This window comes from Acomys minous, assembly GCF_964271855.1.
Source record: "Acomys minous genome assembly, chromosome: 14".
Lineage (NCBI taxonomy): Eukaryota > Metazoa > Chordata > Mammalia > Rodentia > Muridae > Acomys > Acomys minous.
In genome coordinates this window covers 63,699,651-63,726,307 of record NC_140496.1, presented here as the reverse complement: position 1 = coordinate 63,726,307, position 26,657 = coordinate 63,699,651, and the positions used below count along the sequence as shown (strand labels likewise).

The 26,657-nt window shown below is 38.0% G+C and overlaps 1 protein-coding gene across 2 annotated transcripts in view; it reads right to left on the bottom strand.

The window, feature by feature from the left end:
- Positions 1 to 23,485, bottom strand: part of LRIF1 (ligand dependent nuclear receptor interacting factor 1) — a 54,078-nt gene extending 30,593 nt beyond the window's left edge. The window contains exon 1 of one of the 2 annotated variants that reach the window (XM_084755618.1): positions 23,328 to 23,485. In XM_084755618.1, coding sequence (XP_084611744.1) covers positions 23,328 to 23,375 — 48 coding nt within the window. In that variant the 5' untranslated portion in view covers positions 23,376 to 23,485. The remainder of the gene's footprint in view (positions 1 to 23,327) is intronic. The other variant, XM_084755617.1, reaches the window with a different exon arrangement.
- Positions 23,486 to 26,657: the final 3,172 nt, after the last annotated feature.

The window sequence follows — 26,657 nt, the reverse complement described above, 5'->3', positions numbered from 1 at the left end:
GTTGTGAGAATCTCTTATCTCAATGTTGCTTAAATACTGTTCCCCAGGCGTCCCCTTGATATGTGAATAAAACAGCTAACAGCCAATCACTGAGCGAGGGAAAAGACTAGAGCAGGGAGGGGAGGAGGAGTTAGAAGAGGAAGGAGGAGTTACAGGCACAGGCAGAGGTGCAAAAGAGATTCAGCTGGAGCAGAGAAGGAACTAAAAAGCAAGTAACTTGGGGACTTGGGCAAATATGGAGTCAGGATAACATAGGGTTAAGAACAGACTTAACTCAACACTCAAAATTGTGTTGTAAAGTCTTACAACCAAATATTACAGTGTCTTAATTGTTTATGTGATAGCCAAGTTAAGAGAGAAACTAAGAGAAACAAACACAGTTTTGTAAAAATAACTGTAGCATTATAATACACATGTCTCCAGTGTATAAATACACGTATATAGTTTAAATGATTTTTTAAATCTATCTTGACAATACTACCTCCAAGAGTCAAGGATCATGTAACAAAAACTCCACCACCAAAAATGAGAAATGTTCTTTTGATTTATTGCTGTTTCCCTTGGTTGCCCCATAGGGTTTGAAGGTAATACATATTGCTGAAGATACCGAGGACTACAGAGGCATGGCCTACAGTCCCCAGAAAGCTTACTTCTTGGGCCTTAGTTTTCATGGCATCAGCAGTTACAATGTAAACGTTCAAAGGAGGGAAGCAACCAATAGTTTCATCCACCTATGACCACAGCAATGACCAAGCATGATGAGCCTAAAGGCTCAGTAGTGGCACACACACTTTGGTGGTAACCAACCACTATAACTGAATTTAAAAAGCACTCAAGAAGAGATAAACCATGCCTAGTACTGAAAACCTAGACAACTTTTGGGTTGGAAAGTCATGAATCTTGGAGAGAAACCCACAACCACCATTTTACTATATTAGTATAATCCCTAAGCACAATCTATAAACATTTTTTGTTATATCTCAGATATATGTAGTGTTTACCCACATCAAGGAAATTTCTCAATGCAAAAGATGGAGGTAACCACAACCAATCAATATGTAGAGTCGTGGCGTCCAGTCCTAATGGCTACATCTACAAAACACTCCTTCAACTAAGTAAGGCTCAGGCAAATTGCTGAAGAGGGGTTAGAGCAATTTTAAAAGCTAGAGGATCAGGAAAATTTCTGTAAGGGTGTCCTCCAGGAATGTCAGAAACTACACCCATGAAGTATCACCAACAATACTGCGTAAGTATAAGTGGAACAGGAACAACAACAGACACCCTAAAGTTGATGGTGGAAATCCTAGGAGGCCCCAACCCTACCAAAAAACCCCCCAAAACTATAGAGAACAAATGAGTGCTGAGGGTGGGAAAATTAGTCTTCCCCACTGAAGAACATGCCAGTGTCCTATTTAATACCAAATGGTCAGCACTGAAAAAAAAAATGTCTGTAATATTATGCTGACTTGTGCAGCATGTATTTATGTATGTAATAACACATATACATATAAATATATGTATGTAACTGCAACTAAATAAAAGAGAGACCATACATTTGAAAGAGTCCTTTGGATGGAGGAAAGGGAAGGGGGTAAGATGTAGAGGTACTATAATATCAAAAAGTAAAATAAATAATTAAAAAAAAGAAATACTAAGCGTAAAATGAGTGGCTACTAGAAAGCATGGATATATCTAGATACACTAAATAGCCCAATGATGGATATTAATGCCTTGTAAAACAGAAAATAAAACTCCAAATCTTAAGAACACAAATGAAAACCAACAGAAAGATAAGGAATAGAGATACAATAGTGATGCAAATGGTCAAATAAGCTAGAAGTGATTTTTAAATGTGCAAGTTCTTAAATCTTTAATGCAAACTAGCCCAAAAAAAGATAAAAATAATAAAACCAAACTAAGTGAAAATAAAAGATATCATTGAAGATACTATGAAGAAACTCAAATGATAATTATGAAATAATTTAAAGAAGTATACATTAATAAATTTGAAAGTCTAGAAGAAACTGGCAAATTATTTAATACATGACTTATAAAACAAAACAAAAACAAAACTCAACCTAACCAAACCAAATCAATCAAGTCTACAAAATCTAGACAGATTAAACATGTGCAATAACATTGATAAAAAGGACAGTATTTCAACTAAAATCACCCAACCCTGGTTTTACCATGCTTTTGAAAAACTAGCATAAATACTGCCTAAACCATTCTATAAACCAGAAATAAAAACAGTGCTTATGAAGCCATTAGAAAGGGCCATTAGTACCTGGATACCAAAACCAGATAAGGACACAGCAAAAAACAATTAACCTGTGCTTAATATTCTTGATTAATATATGTCTAGATTTCTCAATAGATTACTTGAAAGCCACATTAGAAAGGTCATACACCATGATGCAAAAATAGTTTGACATATGCAAGCAATAAACAAGTGTTATGAAGGATAAATCAATAGTAAATATAGATAATATCTTTGACAAAATTAAATATTCATTTATATTAAAACCTCAGAATAAGCTAAGAATGAAAAATCCACACTTTAACATAACAAATGGTATATATGACAAGTAACATCACATTGAATGAGGAAAATATTTAAGGCATTTTCTTTAAAATCACTACCCTCTATCTCAAGTTTTACTACAGAGATATAGTAATAAAAACAGCATAGCATTGGCATAAAAACATGTGTGTTAATCAGTTGAACTATATTGAAGTCCCAGATACAAATTTACACAAATATGGGCATTAATTTACAATGAAGCCAGAAATGTATATTAGAGGGAAAAAAAACCAACTTCAAGAAATGGTGTAGGTCAAAGTGCATGTGTTTGCATAGAAAACTCAACTCTACATAGAAAAAGGATCTCAATATAAGGTCACACACTCTGAATCTGATGAAATGTAATGTGGGAAATAGTTTAACTCACTGGCATACGAAAGGACTTTTGAACAAGATGCCGGTAGCATAGGCACCAAGACCAACAAGTAACAAATGGGACGTCATAAACTACAAAGCTTTTGTATGGCAAGAGACATCACTGTTCAAAACAATGTGGTAAGTTATATCTTTCACCACAAAGTGAAACTGCTAGTGCAAGACACAATGGGTTACATCTAGTTGATGTAACCAAAGGAGCCACATCAAACCCCCCAAACAACTCAGGCTATTGCCAAGGTTACTAATTGTTTTCCACAAAATGATGGGAAGTCATTATTGATAAAGACAATACTTACATATAACATTGAACATAGAGAAGTTAAGATGGTGTCTACTAAAGCATTCACCCCTACTAAGTAGTGTTCATAGTACTGGAAGATACTCTGAATGCTACCAGAAGAGAAAGGTAACTGCCAACCCAAGTACAAACCCTGTCATATACAAAAGGTGGCCCTGCCTGAAAGCTATATTGCTTCAATCAAGGCACAAAAAGCAAGTAAGGAACCACTGTATGATTGGGTTTATGGTCACTCTGTGAGATGGAACTCATGTCTGACACTGGCTGGGTGGCTAAGAAGCTAAGACTAGATTAGTCATCTAGTGGAAAAAGGTCTCCAAAGATCTCCAGCTGATCACCCCTGCCCCTAAATATAATCTATGGTACAGGTGTAATGTTTAGAAATCTGCTATTTCTCCTAAAACTGTTTTTTTTTCTCTTCATTTCTCAGCCATAGGGAAATCATACAGGGAAAAAGTTTTTTTTTTCCAAAGAAAATGTTGGAAGAGGGCATCTGGCCAAAGGCTTGAGACAAGGATAGAGTTTTTTGTTCTGACTGTGAGCACCCAAGCAGAAACTGCATGAAAGAAAATAAAGACCTAGACATAATAGTACCTGGATAGATACTGTTACCTGCAGAAATCTTTCCTTAGAACCTGCTTTGAGAGCAATAGAATGTGGGCTTGAGTGTCATGCTTTGCAGATATTTTACAATAGAGGAACCCTTGGCAGTTAGCCTAGGCTTGGATAGCACACCTGTTGGTCTGGGACTGGAAGTAGGTCAACTTTTTTCTTTAGAGAATGTCTAGCTCAAGCTATGTTGCTGTGGCCATCTTGTAAACACGCTGGCTTTAGCCCAGGGAAATGGATGACTAAACTTTCCCATGTACTATTTAAAAGATAATGATCAGGACATGTTGACCATTGCTTGAAAATTGATTTTTCTTGCATGTTTTGGTGTAGGTTACAGAACAGTTTTTATTTCCTTGTTACTATTCTGTTGATTTTTGATTGCCCTAGTGACTGTAGAGATAGGGGGAAATTATGATGTAATCTGTAATGAAAAAATTAGAACTTCATTTCAATAAAATACTGGGGTTGGCCCAAGGGGAAGGGGAAATCAAGTAACAGACATGAGAGAGTAATCTAGCGTGAGATGAGGAACAACAAGAGTGATAGAAAGATGGGTAACAGCAAGATAATTAAAAAGATGGGCAATAGCAAACAACAAGATGTAAAGATGCGTACCAGCAAGCAAGACAGACAGACAGACAGATAGTAAGCCAGCAGTCAAGTAAGTGAGCAAGGAGTAAGGACTCAGACACACAGCAAGCAGGACACACAAAGACAGATACAGCACCAGAAGAAAAGTTCTCCTGGGCTTTAAAATCCTTCAGCTTGTACCACGTATGCCTGAGTCTCTGAGTATTTCTTTTTCCTCTGTTCCTCAACCTCTCCTCAACAACTAGTTCCTCTAGTTAGTTGTTCAATCAATGGTTGGTTTCCCTTAACCAACCTTTCACTGCCTGCTCAATTCTCCCTACTGCGGACCCACCTCTCTTCTCTTTTCTTTGCCATTCTTGAAGCTGGTCTTGGGGAACGGCGGCACTTATTTGTCCTTTGATATTATATATATATATACACAATATATATAATACATATAATATATATACAATATATAATATATATATGGTTTCTAATTGTGTTTTTGTAGTTCTATGTGTGTTTCTTGAGGATTTTGTTTTGTTTTTGTTTTTGTTTTTCAATATTTTTTCTGGTTTGTTTGTTCCTGCTTGTTTTTTTTTTTAAGAGAAAGAGAAAGAAGGCAAAGCATAGTTCGATGGATAGGGAAGCTGGGAGACTTTGGGAGAAGATGAGGGACATGAAACTGTGATCAGAAGATATAATAGGAAAATTATTTGCAACTAAAAAACAAATATATCTACTTATAACACTCTCATTCAACATGATGCTTGAAATTTGATCAACAAGACAAAGAAAACAGAGAGATAATAAGAACTCAAATATATACTATAAATAAAAATTATCCTTTTAAATGGATATTCTGTACTTAGAAGATCTTTAAAGTCTACTAAAAATCTTGTGGCTGATAAATTCTTCAAATTAATAGGATAAGAAATTAATATACAAAAATTAGGTTTTCTATGTACCAATGAAAAAGAAATCAAAGAAACCATCCCAATGATGATAGTATGAAAATTAAATGAAATACTTAAAATAAACCTAACCACACAGCTGAAATAACTCTACAATAAATATTACAAAAGGCTGGAAAATATTTTGAAATTACTAAATTATTGAGCCCTCCAATAGCCAGTGACCATTGATCTGCAGATTATTATTGTGGAAAGGAGCAAAATACTGAAAGTGATTTATAAATTCGTTTCACCCTTATCAAAACAATAATGACATTCTTCAACACAATGAATTTAGCATTGAAAAACAATGTTAAAATTCATATGGAAGTACAAAAGATCTTGAACAACAGAAGTAATCCTGGACAAAATTAGCAATTATTACATTATCACAGCACTTAATTCAAAATGGAGCTATAGTAAAAAGAGCATCATGGACTATCATAAAAACAGATATGTAAACAATGAAGTAGAATATAAGGCTCAGCAAAAACGCAAAAAGCTACAATCAACTAATTGTGGCAGAGTTGAAAACCTACACCTTGGAGAGAAGACAGACTCTCCAACGAATGGTGCTACAAACCCTGGATGTCTACAAGCTGAAGATTAAAACCAATATTGTATCTCTCATCCTGTATGATTATCAACTCAAAATGGATCCAAGACCATAACATAATACATGAACCTCTGAGATTACTCTGGGAAAACAGAGGAAGTACTTTAAGGTATTGATACAGGAAGCAGTTTCCAGAGTATGACTCCAAAGGAGGGAAAACAAAAATAAGAATGTGCACATAGATAACAATATTTAACAACTTCTTAAGAAATAAAGAAACAACCTTGAATCATCAAGTAGGGCTGGAAAGATAGCTCAGATGCTATCTGACCTGAGTTTAGTTCCTAACACCAACATCAAGTGGCTAATACCCACTTTATCTCCAGTTCCAAGGCATCTTTCACATACATACATACATACATACATACACACACACACACACACACACACACACACACACACACACACACCCTCTTGACACAACCAACAACAAAATAAGAGGAATCAAAAATCACCAATCACTGGTCATTAATAACCATTGATATCAATAGACTCAATTCTCCCATAAAAAGAAACAGGCTAACAGAATGAGTGTAAAATCAGGATCCGTCTTTCTGCTGCATACAAGAAACACATCTCTAAATCAAAGATAAACATTACCACAGAGAAAAGTGTTGGAAAAATATTTTCCAAGCAAACAGACCAAAAAGAAAGCTGGTGTTGCTATTCTAATATCTAACAAAGCAAACTTCAAACTAAAATTACTCAAAAGAGATGAGAACACTACATATTCAACAAATAAAAAATTCTACCAAGATGATGTTTAAGTTCTTAACACCTATGCCCCCAAATGCAAGGATACCCACATTTATAAAATAAATATTATGAAAGCTTGAATCACACATCGAACCTCACACATTAATAGTGGGAGCTGTTAACACCCCTCTCTCACCAATGCACAGATCATCCAGACAAAAACTAAACAGAAATAATGGAGGTAACATAAATGATTAACCAAATGGACAACATAGGAGATTATAGAACATTTCACCGAAACACAAAAGAATATACTTTCTGCTCAGCACTTCACAGAACTTTCTCCAAAACTGAGGACATAGTCAGTCATAAAGCAAGTCTCAACAGATAAAAGAAAATTGAGCTGACCTCCTGTATCTTATAAGATAACCATGAACTAAAGCTGTATTTCAACAATGGGGAAAAAATATAGAAAGTGTGCAAACCCATGGAAACTGAACACAATACTGAACAGAAATTAAAAAATTAAAGACTTCCTAGAATTCAGTGAAAATTAATGTGCAACATACCCAAATTTATGGGACACAATGAAAGTGGTGCTAAGCAGGAGCCAACTTCCTGAACAGAACACCAATAGCCCAGGCCTTAACAACAATAATTAATAAATGGGACCTCATGAGGCTGAGAAGCTTCTGTAAGGCAGGTGACACTGTCAAGAGAACAATGCGACAGCCTACAGACTGGGAAAAGATCTTCACCAACCCTTCATTTGATAAAGGTCTAATATCCAAAATAAATAAAGAACTCAAGAAATTAAACAACACCAAACCAAATAATTCAATAGCGAAATGGGGCTCAGAACTAAACAGAGAATTCTCAACAGAGGAATATCAAATGGAGGAGAAACACTTAAAGAAATGCTCGACCTCCTTAGTCATCAGAGAAATGCAAATCAAAACAACACTGAGATTCCATCTTACACCCATCAGAATGGCTAAAATCAATAACTCAACTGACACCATATGCTGGCGAGGATGTGGAGAGAGAAGAACACTCCTTCATTGCTGGTGGGAATGCAAACTAGTAAAACCACTTTGGAAATCTATCTGGTGCTTTCTCAGAAAAATGGGAATAGGGCTTCCTCAAGACCCAGCTATTCCACTCCTTGGAATATACCCAGAAGATGCACTTCCACACAACAGGGACATATGCTCAACCATGTTCATCGCTGCCTTATTCATAATAGCCCGAACATGGAAACAGCCTACGTGTCCCTCAGTAGAAGAATGGATAAAGAAACTGGTACGTTTACACTATGGAATACCACTCAGTTATTAAAAACAAGGAATTTCCGAAATTTGTGGACAAATGGATTGAACTAGAAATTATTATAATGAGTGAGTTCACCCAGAAACAAAAAGAGTCAAATGGTATATACTCACTTATATCGAGACACTAGTCCAAGGGGTATGTCCCCATGAAAAACTTTACCTACCAGGAAAGTGAGTCAGAGGAGAGGACATCCTATTGGGACTTTAGGTGTGGAAGCCTGGGAGAATAAGGAAATGGAAGGATCCAGAGGGTCCTGGAAAACTACAGGCAGGTCTGGGCCCTGGGGGTCCTCCTCAAACTATGGCACCAGCCAAGGAAAATATAGGCAGTAAACTTTGAACCCATACCCAGTCTAGCCGATGGACAGGACATTCTCCACCGTTAAGTGGAGAAGGAGATCTGACTTTCACACAAACTCTGGTGCCCCATATTGGACCATGTCCCTTGGATGGGGAGGCCTGGTGGCACTCAGAGGAAGGATAATAGGTCACCAAGAAGAGACTCGATACCCTATGAGCATATACAGGGGGAGGAGGTCCCCCTCAGTCATAGACATAGGCAGAAGGAATAGAGGGGGAAGCGGGAGGGAGGGAGGAATGGGAGGATACAAGGGATGGGCTAACAACTGAGATGTAATATGAATAAATTAATAAAAAAAATTTTAAAAAGGTGGTGCTAAGAAGAAAATAATATTAAGTGCCCTCATAAAGAAATTGGTGAGATCCTGTATCAGCAACTTAACTGGAAACCTGAAAACTCAAGAACAAAAAGGAGCAAGCAAACCCAAGAAGATATACATCAGGAAATAATCAAAGTGAGGGCTGAAATCAATAAAATAGAAGCAAAGAGAAAAAGACCAAAAAAAAATCATTGAAACAAGGAGTTGGTTCTTTGAAAAAAAATATCAACAAGATAGACAATCCCTTATGAAAACTAACTAAAAGACAAAGAAAGGATATCAAAGTTAACAAAATCAGAAACAAAAAGGGGATATAACAACAGACATGGAGGAAATCCAAAAAAAAATCTTTAGGTAATACTTCAAAAGCTTATACTCAACAAAATTGGAAAATCTAAAAGAAATAGACAATTTTCTTACTAGATACCACTTACCAAAATTAAATCAAAACCAGATAAACAATTTCAATAGCCCTATACCACTATGGAAAAATAAGCAGTCACCAAAAGTCTCCCAACAACTTAAGCCCCAGGGCAAATGATTTTAGTGCAGAATTCTACTGGACTTTTGAAAAAGATTTAATGCCAATACTCCTCAAATTATTCTACAAAAATATAAACACAAGAAATACGGCCAAATTAATTTTATTAGTCCAGTCATTCTGATAACCAAACCACACTAATAATCAATGGAGAAAGAGTATTAGAGACCAGTTTTCCCTACGAATATCAATGCAAACAAATACACAATAAGATACTTGTGAAATACACCAATGAACAAATCAAGAAGATCATTCACCATGATCCCAGAGATGCAGGGAGAGTTCAACATAAGAAAATCAGTCAACACTATCTACCATATACACGAATTGAAACGGGAAAAAAAAGCCCACAAGACCATCTCATTAGTTATTGAAATGACCTTTAACAAAATCCAATACCTCTTCATGATAAAAGTCTTGGGGAGATTAGGGATACAAGGGACATAGCTAAACATAATAAATGTAATTTACAGCAAACATATTGTAAACATCAAATTAAATGGAAAGAAACTCAAAGCAATTCCACTAAAATCAGGAACAAGACATGGCTGCCTACTAACTCTTGTTCAAGATAGCTCTTAAAATGCTAGCTAGAGCAAAAAGACAACTAAAGGAGATCAACGAGATAGAAGTTGGAAACACTGAAGCCAAAGAATCACTATTCAAAGATGATATGATCATATACATATACATGATCCCAACAATTCTACCAGGGAACTCTTACAGCTGATAAACACCTGGAGCAAAGAGGCTGAATTCAAGATTCACCCTAAGAAAATCAGTAGCCTTCTTATATAAAAATGACAAATGGACTGAGAAAGAAACCAGAGAGACAGCATTATTCTCAATAGCCACAAGTAATATAAAATGTCTTGAGCATAACTCTAACAAAGGAAGTGAAAAATTTATATGATAACAACTTTAAGTCTTTGAAGAAGGAAAGTAAATATGATATTAGAAGATGGAAAGATCTCCTGTGCTATGGGCTAACATAGTAAAAATGGCAATTTTACTAAAAGGAAACTATATAGTCAACTCAATTCCCATCAAAACTTCAACACAGTCCTTTACAGACCATGAAAGAACAATATTCAACTTCTTATGGAATAACGTAAAACCCAAGATAACAAAACAATCTTGTACTATAAAAGAACTTTTGCAGGTATCATCTTCCCTGATTTCAATCTGTACTACAGAGCAATAGTAATAAAAACCACATGGTATTGGCATAAGAACTGACAGGTTGATCAATGGAATAGAATTGAAGGCAGAGAAGTAAATCCACACACCTCTGGGCACTTGCTATATATATATATATATTTGAGAAATATACAATGGAAAAAATCTCCAACAAATGGTGCTGGTCTAATTGGGTGTGGGCATGTAGAAAGATGCAAATAGATCCATATCTATTACCCTGCACAAAAGTATCATCTTTGTAGATCAAAGACCTCAACGTAAAACTGGATACACTGAACCTGATAGAAGAGAAAATGGAGAATAGCCTTGAATGCAGTGGCACATGAGTCAACTTCCTGAACAGAACACCAGTAGTGCAGGAACTAAGATCAACAATTATTAAGTGGCACCTCATGAACCTGAAAAGCTTCAAAGGCAAAGGACATTGTCAACAGGAAAAAAAACCCAGCATCCTACAGAATGGGAAAATATTGTCACCAACTCCACATCGGACTAAGCACTAACATCCAAAATATATAAAGACCTCAAGAAATTAGACATCAACAAACCAAATAATCTAATTAAAAATTGGGTATAGGTTTCAACAAAGGAATCTCAAACAAACCACCAAGCCACTTAAAGAATTTAGACATCAAGGAAATGCAAATCAAAATGACACTGAGATTTCATGACACATGTCAGAATAGCTAAGATTTTAAAAAATGCTAGTGACAGCTCATGCTGGTAAACATGTGGAGCAAGGGGAACACTCCTCCATTGTGTGCAAACTTTGGAAATCAACATGGTGGTTTCTGAGAAAACTGGAAACCAAATAACCACAATACCCAGCTATACCACTCCTGGGCATATACCCAAAGGACATTCCATCCTACCACAAGTACACTTCTTCAACTATGTTCACAACAGCTTTATTCATAATTGTGAGAAACTGGAAACAATCTAGACGCCTCTCAACCAAAGAATATATTTAAAAATATGATACATTTAAACAGTGGAGTATTACCCAGTTGTTTAAAAAAGTTGACATGAAATTTAGAGGAAAATGGATGGAACTAGGGAAAAAACACCAAGATAGATAACCCAGACCCAGAAAGCCATGCATGGTATGTACTCATTTATAAGTAGATACTAATTGAAAAGTAAAGGATAATCATGCTACAATCCAAAGAGCTTAGGGCTAAGTAATAAGGAGGGCTTGAGGGATGATGCAAAGATCTCCCTGGGAAGAGGAAATAGAATAGATTTCAAGGACGGATTGGGTGTGGGTAGGGTGAGAACAGGAGGGATCAGTTGCAGGGGGATGAAGGGAAAGAATGCTGGGGGGGGGTGACTGGAATTAGGGGGCATTTGTGGGAGAAGTAGAAAACTAGTACAATGGAACTTCCATAGAATCTAGTGGGGTAAAACTAGCAAAGACTCCTAGTAATAGAGTACATAGTACCTGAACCAACTGTCTTCTGTAACCAGGCTAGGCCTCAAGTGGAGGGATGGGACACCATCCCAGGCACAAAACCTTTGACAGACAGTTTGTCATGCCTGCAGAGTGTTCTGGGAGTGGAGCCTAGCATAATTGTCATCAGAGAGGTTGCATCCAGCAACTGAAGGGAGCAGAAGCAGAGCCCCACAGCCAAATATTATGTGGAACTCCAGGAGGAAGTGAGATAGGAAGGATTGGAGGATCCAAAGGAGTCAGTCAAGGACACAAGAACATCGCCCACAGAATCAACTGACCAGGAAGGACTCCTGGGAGCTCGCAAGGATCAGGGAGCTTGGATAGCTCCTTGTATGTATGTTAGGGTTGTGTGGCTTGGTGTTCTTGTGGGACTCCTAACAGTGGGAACTAGTGCTGTCTCTGACTGTCTTCCTCCTACTGGGTTCCCTCACTAGGCTGCCTCATCCGGCCTAGATGTGAGGGGTTGTGCCTGGTGAGTTGGGTGGTGTCCCTGGGTAGCCTTTATTCTGAGGCGGGGAGAGAGGGGGTGGATCTGGGAGAGACTATGTGACAGGGAAGGAGGGGACAGTGCAGTTGGGATGTAATATATGAGAAGTATTAAATTTTTAAAAAATAAAAGGAAGTCTGCTAAATTTCAGTTAGTAAAGCTTCTGGACGTGGAAAGTGTTCTTTACCTCCAGCAGCCACAGTATCTAGTCTGTGTTGTATGATATTATAGCCACTGACAATGTGCATGGGGCCATTTTCAGTTTTTTTAACTTTCAACATTTTGGGGCTTTAGAATACAAACACATCACTTAGACACAAGACATAATTGGATCATTTTGGAGAGCCTAGGATTTTTTTTTTCTTTAAATGGCTCGCTAGCCATTAACATTTAATTTTAGTAGCTTTGTAGCTGGTTTTACACCTACTGTTTTTATTTTGTTTTCTATGTGTATTGGGCTTTTTTTTTTTTAATACTCCACCTCTCCATCACTGCTTTCTTTTATATCGGGTGGCCTTTTCTGAGTTAGTTTTCACATGTGATTGTGTGTGAGTGCATATTTAATTTGAGTATCAACTTTTCTGGAAGCAGCACATTGCGGCTTCTCTTTAGCATATTAAAAATGCTAAAGAATCACCATTCTTGTATTTTACTGGCATGATTGAGTAAAAGTGTACTTGAACACAATCATGAAAATAGCAAAAATAACTCTGATAACCAGGAAGCATAGACTAGCCTTGAATTTACAGCCCTCTTCTCCCAGCTTCCTGAATGCCAAGGTTACATTTGTGGTACCATACCCACCCAAAGAGGACTATATTATTCTGGTACATTCACCCTTAAGTTCTGAAATTTCATTCCATGTATCTTGGTGCAAATAATGACTTCTCACATTTTTTCTGAGGCCCCCCTTCATTTTTCATTCTTTTAAAACTGATATTTGACTTTTCTTTCTGTTTAATGATCCATATTCAGTTCCCTACATTCTTTCTACTTCTCACCTTTAAATTTCAGCTATTGAATACTTACTTGCATCAAATTATTTGAGACATTCCCTTTATTTCTATTCTACATCTGATGCAAACCTATTATTTTCTTGAATGTGGAAAAGTAACCAGTGCACCAGTCTTCCAATGCACCTTACATAAGGTATAGGTCATGTTGTAAGGGCTGAGAAGCAGAAGAACTTTACTCACCCAGAACTTAACCACAGAAGCAGGTAGCTAGAGGCAAGATGCAGAGTGCTTATTTCATTTGTGAGTTAACATAGTATGTATTTTGTATTATTTTTAATTTCAAGGAATGACTGTGTGTGTGTGTGTGTGTGTGTGTGTGTGTGTGTGTGTGCAAGTGTTGGACTGAATTGTGTTTATAGAAGGTAGAACTTATTACTTAGAATCCTGGACCTTCAGGTAAGGTTGCATCTAAGCAAGCTTTGAATGTCTGGCCCAGTCTCTTCTGTCTACAGCAAAATGTGAGGTGGGAGAAAACTGAAGACCCTATTAGATGAAAAGAAATCAGGGCTTAAAGATTTAAAAGACCTCCAGGGCTTTCTATCTATAGTGTAAGAACTGAGAAGTGTGTTCAGGAAAGAATAGGATGGTTCTGGGCAAAGATTATATATATATATATAATCTTTATCTATTATTCATGCATTGAATCAATAGTTTCAGTTGCAGCCAGGTACATACATGGATAACACCGGCAGAAAAAATGCTTTGGAGATTAAAAGGGTCACAGCATACAAGGAGGTTTTCAGACTTCTGGGGTTATACAACAGTTTAAAATAGAACTAGTCAGCTCCACATATTCATAGCAGGGAAAATGAACATAAGGACAATTTAAAGACCTTCAGGGCCTCCATGCCTAACACAGACCCATAGCATGGGGTCTTACAACTTAAGATCATTAAATACTGAGTTAAAGGCATCTCCTCTGTGTCACCAGATCAGACTTGTTCTCACAAAGAGGCAAAAGGGGGGGGGCAGGAAGCCACTGTAAAAGAATCCATGGATGTGGCATAATGTAAGGAATCACGTAGGTTTGGTGTGCTGGCTAGTTTTATGTTAACTGGACACAAGCTAGCGTCACTGGGGAGGAGGGAGTCTCACATGCAGAAATGCCCCAGTAAGATCAGGCTATATGAAGACTTTTAGAGAATTTACTTAAATATTAATTGATGTGGGAGGGGCCAGGCCATTGTTCGCAGAGTGAGCAAGCCATGAGGAGCAAGCCAGTAAAGAAACAGCCCTCCACTGCTTCTGCATCAGCTCCTGCCTCCAGTTTCCTGTCCTATTAGTGGGAGCCATGTTGCATCTCCTGGGGAAAGTACAAGTATTCTATGAGTGACTTCCTTGGGGCAAAGCCCTTGGAGCTTCTCTCCCACCTGGAAAAGATCAGCGGGAATGATATCCAGAGCGACTATGCCAGTCTTCAGGAGATGGAGCTGTGATTCCTGCTTATTTAAAGGCTAAGTAAATATATGATTGTCCAAGACCTTTGGAAAAAAGAGTCTTTAGTAGATGATCTCAAAACTGATAAGGATATATGAGGAAGAAAGAAAGAGCTCAGAAATGTCAGCTACTTTTTCTGAGGACCTAAGTGTGTTTCCTGTATTAATGCATAGTAGCTTTGTCTCATCTGCTTAACTTGTTTTTAATTTAATTTATGATATATGTCTTGTTAGTTTTCTCATTGCTGAGACAAAAGAAAAAGGGCCCATAAGCAGGAGCTTAGAGGTGGAAGAGTTTATCTGAGCCTATAGTCTATTATATTATGGAAGACATGGTAGCATGTCTTGTTTGTCGCAGCTGAGCATGAGGCTACTTTTTCATATTTGAGTAGACAAGGAAGCAAAGATAGAATAATACTGGTGATCATCGGCCTTTCTTCTTTCCCTTATATTAGTCTAGGCTACATGACCATGGGATGGTGCCACTCACATTTGGGTGGGTCTTCCCTCCTAAATTAATGTGTACTGTTACTGTTCTCACAGACAAGCCTACAAATGTGTCTCCTTGGTAAGTCTATATCCACACAAGCTGACAAAGATTAACCAGTATAGAGGAAAATCTACTCCAAATTTTGCCAAAACGTTTGCTTAGAATTTGTTTCTCAAGGGTTTTTTAGTCTCCGTGTCTTTGCCAGTGACAAGTGGTTTCTCAAAGATAGCAAATAGTTGGATATTGGATTTTAATCTCACTAGGCAGTCTGTGTCTTTAGTTGCAAAGCAAAATTGATTTATACTTAGCAGTATTATTGAGAAGTATGTGTTAACTCATAGCTTTTAATTTTGCTTTTTTTGTCCTTTTTTCCTGTTGATTCAAGTGTTTTCTCTTCTAGACTTTCCTCACTATTCACATAAGAGCTTGGCAAATTGATTGAGTTGAATATATTTGAATCTTTCCTATTTCTTATTAGTTTTATTAATTTCATAAAATTAGTTTTTCTTGGGCTCTTTTAGGTCTAGATCCCTGCCCCAATCTGTCTGTAGAAATCCTTTGAGTATCTTCTGCAATGTTGGTTTACTGCTGTGTATTTATTTAGTGCTGATAATTTGTAAGGCTTTTTGTCTCCTTTAGTTTTTTAAAGCTGATTTTGCTGGGTATTGCAATCTTGGCTGGCATTTAATTACGTTAATGCATTGAAATGCCTTTGGGGGGTTTCTGCTGAGAGGTCTGATAGTTTGCCTTGTTGGTAACTATATATTTTTGTCTTATAGCTTTCAATATTCTTTCTTATCTCTGTACTTGTGATACTTTAAGTATATAGTCTGATGTGGACAGGATATTTTAAAGTCATGTCTGTTTGGTATTATGATTGCTTGTTCATACAGTTCTCTAGACTTGGGGAATTTTCTTCTACAGGTTCATTGAATAGATTTCTCTATGTCTTCGGTTTTTATTTTAGCTCTTTGTTCCATACCAAGGATTTTGTTGTTTTTCCGAGACAGCGTGTCTCTGTGTGTAGCTTTGGCTGTCCTGGACTTGCTTTGTAGACCAGGCTAGCCTCAAACTCACAGAGACCTGCCTGTCTCTGCCTCCTGAGTGCTGGGATCACAGGCATACACCACCATGCTCCACCATAGCAAAGGATTCTTATGTCTAGTCTCATTGTGTGTTCCAGGGTTGTGGTCATGATTTTCTGTCCTTATTGTTATTAGAATAAATAATTCACTGCCCTTTTCTCTAATTGATACTTTTTCTAAGTTAGTATATTAATAATGAGTGATTTCTTCATCTTTTTTATTTCCAAGATGTTTGTCTGTCTGAGTTTTTTTCTTCTTCTTCCTCTTCCTCTTCTTCTTCTTCTTCTTCTTCTTCTTCTTCTTCTTCGTCGTCGTCGTCGTCGTCGTATCTATTTTTGATGAATTTCTCATGCAAATTCTGAATTGACATCTTTTGCTGTATTCAATTGTTTGTTTGAATTCCATTTGAGGCTATTGATTACTTTCAAATTGAACTTTTGACTCCTTTGCCCAATAATTCAAACACATTAATACCTTTTCATTTAGTTATAGAGGAAGTATAATAAAAATTTTGGAATAGTCAAGGTGCTTTAGTTTTTCTTCCTTCCTCCTCCTCCTCCTCCTCCTTCTTCTTCTTTAGTTTTTCTTCCTTCCTCCTCCTCCTCCTCCTCCTCCTCCTCCTCCTTCCTCCTCCTCCTCCTCCTCCTCTTCTTTTTGGTGTTTCCATATTATTTGTACCAGGGTTGAGTGTTGAGATGGATAACAACTCCTCCTTCACTTTATATGGGGGTCTTCTCAGTGGCAAACTTTTCTTTTGAAGTCTCATCCCCACTACCCCTCAGCAGAGAAAAAACATATGACGGCAACATTAAGGTAGTTTTAATCAGATATAATAAACAAAATACAGAAAATGGAATCAACAGTCATTAATCTAATAAAACCTAAAATAAGCTAGGTGGCATATAAGATAAACTATTTTTTAATTATGGAATATAAAATGTTAGTAAGTAATATAAAGGGGTTCAGAAAAGCAAGCTCAATGGGAACGAAGGTATGAAAAATGATAGTGAAGAGGAAAAAACAAGATAGTAATTTCAAAGCAAGACAGAACAATACCGGTGATATTTCTTTGTTGCTGAAAAAAATGATGGATATGCCTTTTTTTCTGGGCCTGTGTGGGCCAAACGGATGTTAAGTCATTTTCTTCTCTTCAGTGACACTCAGATATGTTAAACACATTAGTCTGGAAAGAGCTATTTGCTCTCTGTACTGTATTTCCCTTGGCATTCCATATACTATTATGATTGTTGGTGGGCTAAATTCCTGCTAATGTTCTTCATATATGGGACCATCAATACAGGAAGTCTGGAGGGTGTCCTCACGCTGCTCCCAACAGCTGAACCCAAGCCCCAGCAGTTAACTGTCCTCTAACATCAGAGGCACTTTGCCAATGTGTACATGGGTATAAAAGAATGTCCAAGTAATAAATGTTTCCACCAAATGTCTGCACACATCTTGCAGTGTGGAAAGCAAGCAAACAAGAAGACAATCTGGGGTGAGATATGGGTTGTGAATTATCCAGTGTGCCCTGGCCATTCCAGTCTCTTAGTTATTCACTTGCATTCATACACATCTGGCCTCACATGGGTGAACTGTGGCTAAGATGCAAATAACAAATGTCTTGTGCCTATGTAGTGAAGCCAGTACCTCCCACCACATGGATCTGGGTCCTTGAGTCTGTGTCCAAGTTAAAGACTGTTAACTGGGCCTACACTGATAAGCAACATGGCCACTCAGGTAGTAGAGAGGAGAGATCTTTGGTGCTTGGAGAAACAAAGTAAAGCAAAATCATGTGCTACCCTCAGTAGAAAGGATTAACAATAGTCGTTCTTATTGTAATTAAGAAAAGTGGCTTTGAAGTTTAAAGGGATAGGGTGTACTTTCTCTGATGTCTTCTTGCTGCTCAGATTGCAAATTTTCTACATTAAACTACATTTTCAGAGTGTCAGATTGTGTGCCTGTGCAATGTGGCAAGGCTTTACTTTCCTCTGAGAGATTTGCACTATTTATCGTTTTGATTTGCTCTGAATATTATTGTTCACTATTTCTATTATAAATATATAGATGAATATTTCTGGTCTGTCAATAATTATGTTTAACTCCTGTAACTTTCTAGATCATCCATCTTTTCCTTTAATCATATATTTGATGCTTTGTTTCAGACTCTGGCAGATTCATAAAAGTTCTGGGTGTTTCTAATCCATAAAGTTTTGAAAGGCATTAATAATTTTGAAGATGTATTCATTTCCCTCCCACCAGTGGAGGATTAATAATCTCTTAACACCACATTGGTCTGATCAAGTTTCTTGCACATAAGCCTCTGGAGAACAACTACATCTAAATCCTATCAAAAGATTTAACATTTTATGTGTCAAATTAACATATTTGGATTATGTAAGCATACATTCACAAATATAAAGATAATGAGGCAAAGCAAGAAGCAATGGCCACTCTAGACATTTTAATGTCCTCTGGTGGGAAATATATCCATACAAAACCCTGAAGCTTTGAAGCTCCATGAAATTTCTAGGTTTTTGGGGGCTCTGGGGCATATTAAATAAATCATTTAATATGGTCATCCATACAACCAAGAAAGAGCTACTATAACTCTTATTATACCTATTTAGATTTTACAGACAACATATTTCTCATTTGGTACATTACTCTGGCCTGCTAGCTTTGAGTGGTGTTTAGAATTGGTCTTTGATTCAGTGCGTTCAGTTTGATAGAACAATAGAAATTCATTTCTTGCAGTGCTAGAAAATGAGAAGTCTAAGACCAAATCTTATTTGATGACTAGATAGGCACATTTCCTGGAAAACAGGCTTCAGGTCTTTGTTGTTACTGGTTTTTTTTTTCATTATAATCTCAATTAACAAAAGAGAAAGACTAGCTATGCCTCTGAAGCCTCTTTAATAAGAGCACAGATCTTAATTATTTATCTTCTGCACTTATGACATAATCATCTTCCCCAATTTCCAATTCAAGCACTGTAACAATGGGATTAAATATATTAATTTGAGGGATGGGTCACAAACATCTGTATCACAGCAATCTTCAGCAGATTCAAGTTACTGTGCAAACTTCTTTCTATTGGTGGAGCTATGGTATACAAACAAACAAACAAACCAAACCAAAAACCCAATAGTCCTTGGAGTTTCAGTAGCAAATAGAAATACTGCCTGGAAACCTGACAGAGAAAGGAAGAAATAATGAATTGCAGGCACCACTTAAGATCTGAGAACTATTTTATATTCCCTTTATAGGATATTCCTGAAATACAGGAGTGAATGGGCTGAACTTTGAGCAATCCACCTGGTTGTACACTTGGCTTAGATGTAGAAATGGACAGATACATAATTGTATAAGGACAACATCCAATTATTTGGCTTCACTATCAGGTACTTGGAAGAAATGGAATTGAGAAGTTTATGACAAAACATCAAAGTAAGAGGTACATAAATAGAGATATCTGAATGACAGTAAAATGATGTAAAAACTGGAAAGATCTAGGTAGAAGTCTCATTAAAGAAGATATATAGACTGGGGCTTTAGACTATTTCTAAATCAGCCACAACTGAGACTGAATACTTTGCTACAAAGACTAAAGTTTACTATACTTCCAGAAACTAAGAAAGTTCAATGTGGCAAACAATGTATCTACTGAGGGCTGCTGTCTGACTCTAAGGTGGAGCTTCGATGTTGTGCTCCCACACGGAGGTGAGTGGAAGCACAAGTCTCTCCTGAGGGCAGAGAGCTCACAGCCTAGTCACAGTCCTCAGCCTCTACTCCTAAATAGCATCACATCACGCCTTAGCTTTCCAGAAATGAACTGAAAGGAACACAAACCTTCAGACCATTGCATCTGGGTAATTAATAAATGAAAACAAAAATTATATACCACTTCACACCTGTTACAATGGCCGAAGTCGAAAGTCTGACATAAATGATAGTGCAGCTATGGGGAAATACTAGTAGGGAGCATAGACACTTTAGTCAGTTTGAAATGAAAGTGTGACATGAATTTGGTCCCCCCTCCAACCTAAACATACCACTCAGAAATAATTCTTCTGGGTATTTATATAAACAAATTGAGAACTTGTGCCCACACGCAGTTTCCTCTGAGATTAAAAGCCTTAATCTTGGAGGAAAACTCTTAAAGCCATAGGATGAGAATGTGGAAAGGAAGTTAAATTGGAAGGGGATTTTTAAGATAGAATGTTTACAAGGAGGTTAAACAACAGGGTTGTGTATGGGGAGATGAAACGTTTTATCTTTCAGGAAAGCTCTTAAACTCAGAAAGCAAACAAGTCAAAATAGTTTTAGGAAGTCCCTGAAGCTGATCAGATTCACTAGGTGCCTCCTCCCCTAAGCATATACAAGAAGTGGAGACTGCTAAAAGTCACTCTCGGGCAAATAGAGCTACCTAGAAAAGATTCATTCCAGCAAAGCTGCCTGGAGGTATCAGAGACCAGCCGAGTTGCCTGGAATTAGCAGAGAGCAGTCCAGCTGCCTGGAAGAAGTTCAGACCAACCAAAGGACCTGGAAGCCACTGAGCAGCCTGCATGCTGTGCAGTGTGCTCCAGTCTTCCTGCTTTCATGAGCTGTCACCTACGTTGGGACGGGCTTTTGTTGATGCTTCTATCTCTCAATCAGTTTTTGCTTTTAAGCAATCCCTCACCTACACTCCTCTAAGTTCACCCAATGAAATCCATTGCTTCACCAAGTAGGACTTTTGTGATATCTCTTCTTTGATTTGTTATCAGTTCCCTATCTGGCGTGAATAGAAATTTGTTAATGAGTTCCCAGGAATAATGCCACACAATACAACACAAAACACTGAATACATACATTTACAACAACTTTACTTTTTTTTTTGTAATTGCAATGACTAAAGAAATATGGGATAGCCATATGATGGAATTTTAAAAATAAGACATTCAACTATCAAAAATCATATAAGAAGTAAATAGATATTGCTAGCTGCAGGCTATGTGCAAGCCTGTGAACTACATAATTCCAACTATATGGCATGCTGGTAAAGGAAAAACCATGAAGGCCTTAAAAGAACTGTGGTTGCAATGCTCAAGGAAGAAGGAAGAACAATTAAGTAGGGAATGGAAGAATTTTAGGGCAATGAAACAATTATTCTGTATGATTTTGCAACAGTAAATGCACATGTTACTTATACTTATAAATAGAAATGTATTTAGAGATTAATCAAAACCCATAGCAATATGGACAGTAAGAGAAAACGTTTTGAATAATAATGTATCATCATTAGCTTATCAATTGTATCAAGTCGACCACAGGAATAGAAGGTGCTAAAAATAAGGGGGAAGGGGCTGGAGGTGAGGGGTACATGAAAAGTTTCCACTTTCTGCTTAGTTTTTTTCTGTCTCTAAAACTATTTAAAAACAAACTGTTTTTAAAAGTGATAGAATACCTTCTAAGAAACACACAAAGAAAAGTGCGGAAGAGTAAACATCTATCCACACCAAAAAATGTGGTTCTAATAAATGACCTTGGCTTGCTAACATTAATGGACATTCTCCAAAGCTTATCAATAACTCTCCATTCTATATCAGGTGAATAAGTTATATCAGATAGTGCAGATACACTGAAACTGATGTCTTATGTTTCAGGTTTGCCTAATCTTCATAGCATTCTGCTTCTGGATTCAGGTCCTACAGTAGATATGCCAAAATGTCATTTCTTCTTCTATATTACACTTTCTTAATGCATTCCACCTGTGGTTGGACATTTGGATTGTCTCACTTTGGGCCACTGGAAATACGGCTACTATGAACAGACTTGTGAAAAATTCCATTTGGGAACCAGCCACACATGGTGGTGTATTCCTGCAGACCCAGCACAGGAACGCGGAGACAGGAGGGTCAGCAGTTTGAGGTCATCTTTAGGTACACAGAAAGTTGAAGACCAGCTTGGGCTACATAAAACTGTCTCAAAACACACACATAGAAGTAACAATATATGGACTAAACAGGTTGTGTATATATACATACATACAAATACACACACACACACACATACATATATATATATATGCATGCAAAAACAATTAGTTGAAAAGGGGGCCATGAATTGGATGGTAAGTATAGAAGGGCTTATTGGAAGTTTTGGAAAGAAGAGAAGGGGAAACGTAATTATAGTCTCAAAATAAAAATAAATAAAAAGAAAGTCAAGCAAAAAACAAACAACCTTGTTTTTGTCATATGGGAAATTTGTCATTTATTTTTTGCAAACCTTCTAACCTGTGTCCCAAACTAGATATATCGTTTATGAGCTCAGCTAAGATGTGTACCTGTTCAAATTCTTTCCCATGCTTACTGATAGTTTCTGTTATGTGATATCTTAAAATTATAGCCATCTTAGTGAATAAACTAGTCTCTATGGTGGTGCTGACTAGCATTTTCCTATGATTTTAAGGATAAGTGTTTAGTTTTCATCTATTTATTATTTATGTAATTTCTGAGGAAAGATGTCCATTAGCATCCTTTGTTAATTCAGACTTATGAATTGGCATTTATATTTTATATAGTTATTCACGTTTTATTTTTATTGTAAATATATTTCAATTGACACAGTCATTGTATGTGTATGGGACAGTGTGATATTTCGATACATCATGCAATGTACACTTATTAGAGTAACTGCCAGAACTTCACTTCAGACTTTCATCGTTTCTCTGTATTAAAACATTCGGTTCTGTTAACTAATTTTATTTTTTATTTTATTTTATTTTTTTTTTTTGCCTTGGCAATAGATTAGAATACAAGCTTTTCCAAAGGAGGTTCTCTTGACCAATGACGATCCGAGAGAGCCTCGCCTGCTCACTCTAGCTGCACAGACAGCTGGTCCTTCAGCAAGCTGTACTCACCGGCCTTGCCTTGTTTGCCCTGCTCCTTGCTCGGGTCCCGCCAGCCATGCCAGCCAAACAATACAAATGGCTCTGGGGAGTGAGCTCCGGATATAAGGACCTCGAGCCGCTGGCGTACTTAGTTCCCAGGTGACAGTCTCTGGCGAGCACCAGAGGCGGCTGAAGAAGCCTTCGCTGTGACGTCACGCCCGGAAGCAGCGGTTCCCGCGAGACAGTCACTGAAGTCGGTTGTCCTGGAAACACGCATAAGTAGATGTCTGGGGTTGGAGGCGGAGCCTTCCTTGAGCTCTCTGCTGCCAAACCCTTCAGCCCCACAGCTGGAGCAGGATGTGAGGTGATGCTGCAGGCTGCTGTAACCCAGCCAAGCAAGGCAGTTTTGAGATGTGATCATAGAACAATCATTTAACTTTGTAAAGCAGAGTAGTTGTTTTTTTTTAACTTAGTAAATTGGAAAAGGTGAGCAAATACAGAGTAGCTTTTTCCCAAGACTCATCTACTGATCACATTTTACTAACAGAAATTAATAACTTATCTTGTTAGTAATTGATCATAAATTATTTTTAATATATATTTTATTAATTTATTCATATTACACCTCAATTGTTATCCCATCCCTTGTATCCTCCTATTCCTCCCTCCCTCCCATTTTCCCCTTACTCCCCTCCCCTATGACTCTGACTGAGGGGAAGATCATAAATTATTAACTTATCTACATATATTTTACGATCATTGGGTTTTATTTCTCCACATGTACCTTGGAGACTTTTCAAAAGCAAACGACCGAAACATGACTGAAAATCTAAATTTTGTTTTGAGATAGGGTCTCGTGTAGCCCAGGTTGAGCAGGAGCTGACTGAGTCTGGGAGTAACCTTGAACTCCTGGTTCTCCTACTTTCGTGTCACATCTAGAGTGCTGGCATTAAAGGCCTGTGTGCCACTGTGCTGGAGAATCCAGGGCTTCTTCCAGGGCTAGGCTAGCATAATACCAACTTAAGAACAATACTCTAACTTTTATAACATGCCCAATTTCTTCAACTTTGAAAGAGGTTTTGTTGGCTATTCACAGCCAATTCAAGCTCCAGGGAACCTCCTTTGTAAACTTCGCATACTTTGTAAACCCTCAAGGAAGAAAAAAGGAAAGTCCCCCTCCAACCTAACCACGCCCACTAGCTCTAGTTGCAGGCCATGGCCCCAGACATGCCTAATTTTTTTTAAAGGCCAGGCTGAACTGGAATTTACAGAGATCTGCCTGCCTGTGCATCTCAGAGTGCTGGGATTACAGGCATACACAACCCACACCTGGCTCCCTAACGTTTTCTAATGGCTGTAACATTAGAAAAATCATTCCCAACCCTGAGGTGGGGGAGTGGCCAGGCCCTAACCTAGCAGGAAAACCCAGCAATCCCTGAGTTTGTCACAGAAACCCACCAATTGCTGAACAAGAAACCCTACCAATCCCTGAACAGGAACCACGTGCAGGACTTCAAATCCCACCAATCCTCATCCTGGAACTCTCCACCCTGGAAAGCAACCCCCCATTCTCCCACCCCCCCCCACCTCCACCCCCACTCCAAATCCCCCATCCCCCCACACCCTTACCCCCATCCCCACCCCACAGCCCCCATCCTTCACACCTCCATCCCCTATCCCCACCCCTCACCCCCCACCCCCCACCCTCCCACCCCCCTACCCCTTCCCGCTACCTCCCCCACCCCCCAGAAGCCCTATATCATACCTGTGATGTTTCTAACTTGAGCAGAGGCAGCCACCTTCCTGGGGTTTTCCCTCCGAATAAACCTCTTGCATGAGGTTTGTTGTACAGTATGACTTTGTGGGATTCTTGGGCTCCTGACTGTCAGGGTACCTTTCCCTTCAGAGCTCCAACAATAATGCTCTTCTTATAATGTGCTTGATCAGTAAAAATATATTTTACCGACAGACTTTATTTAAAACCACATACATATTTTTGAGTTTACACTTTTCAAACTGGGTTATAATTGCAGATTTAGGTCTTTTTCGCTTTTCGGCTTCTAACTTTTTTTAAGTTATAGACATTATTGTCACAGTGAGGTTTTTTGTTTTTTGTTTTTTGGAATTTTAGGACAGTTTTGCTTTATTTCCTCTTGAACCTGATGAACTTAAGATTATTATTTCAAAATTAATGTCCTATTTAAAAAAAATTTTTTGTTGAAAAATAAAACCATTCATATTACATCTCAATTGCTATCCCATCCCATGCGTCCTCCCATTTCTCCCTCCCTCCTGCTTTCACCTCATTCCCCTTAACTATGACCGTAACTGAGGGGGACCTCCTCCTCCTCCTGAATATGATGCTAGGTTATCAAATTTCTTCTTAGCAGTCTGCTATCCTTCCTCCGAATGCCATCGGGCCTCCCCATCAAGGGGACATGGCCAAATAAGGGGCACCAGAATTCGTGTGAAAGTCAGTCCCCAGTCTCCACTTAACTGTGGAGAATGTCCTGTCCCTTGGCTAGGTCTGGGTAGGGGTTTGATGATGACTGCACATAATATCCTTGGTTGGTGCCATAGATCGAGCAGAACCCCTGGGCCCAGATCTGCCCATCATAGTGTTCTTCTTGTAGGTTTCTAGGACCTTCTGGATCCATCTCTTTCCCTATCTCTTATATTTCTCCCACCTTAGCATGTCCTCACCACTATCCCATTTTCCTGGTAAGTGAAGACTTTCATGAGACATACCCCTTGGCTTAGTGTCCAGATATAAGTGAGTATATACTATTTGAGTCTCTCTGCTTCTGGGTTAGCTCACTCATTATGATCATTTCTAGTTCAATCCATTTGACCTCAAATTTTGGAAATTCCTTGTTTTTAATAGCTGAGTAGTATTCCATAGTGTAAATATACCACAGTTTCTTTATCCATTCCTCTACTGAGGGACATTTAGGCTATTTCCATGTTCTGGCTATTATGAATAAGGCTGCTATGAACATGGTTGAGCATATGTCCCTATTGTATGTTGGAGCATCTTCTGGGTATATTCCAAGGAATGGAATAGCTGGGTCTTGAGGAAGCCCTATTCCCAGTTTTCTGAGAAAGAACCAGATAGATTCCCAAAGTGGTTGCACTAGACTGCATTCCCACTGGCAATGAAGGAGTGTTCCTCTTTCTCCACATCCTCGCCAGCATGTGGTGTCACTTGAATTTTTGACCTTGGCTATTCTGATGGGTGTAAGATGGAATATCAGAGCTGTTTTGATTTGCATTTCTCTGATGACGAAAGACATTGAGCATTTCTTTAAGTGTTTCTCAGCCATTTGATATTCCTCTGTTGAGAATTCTCTGTTTAATTCT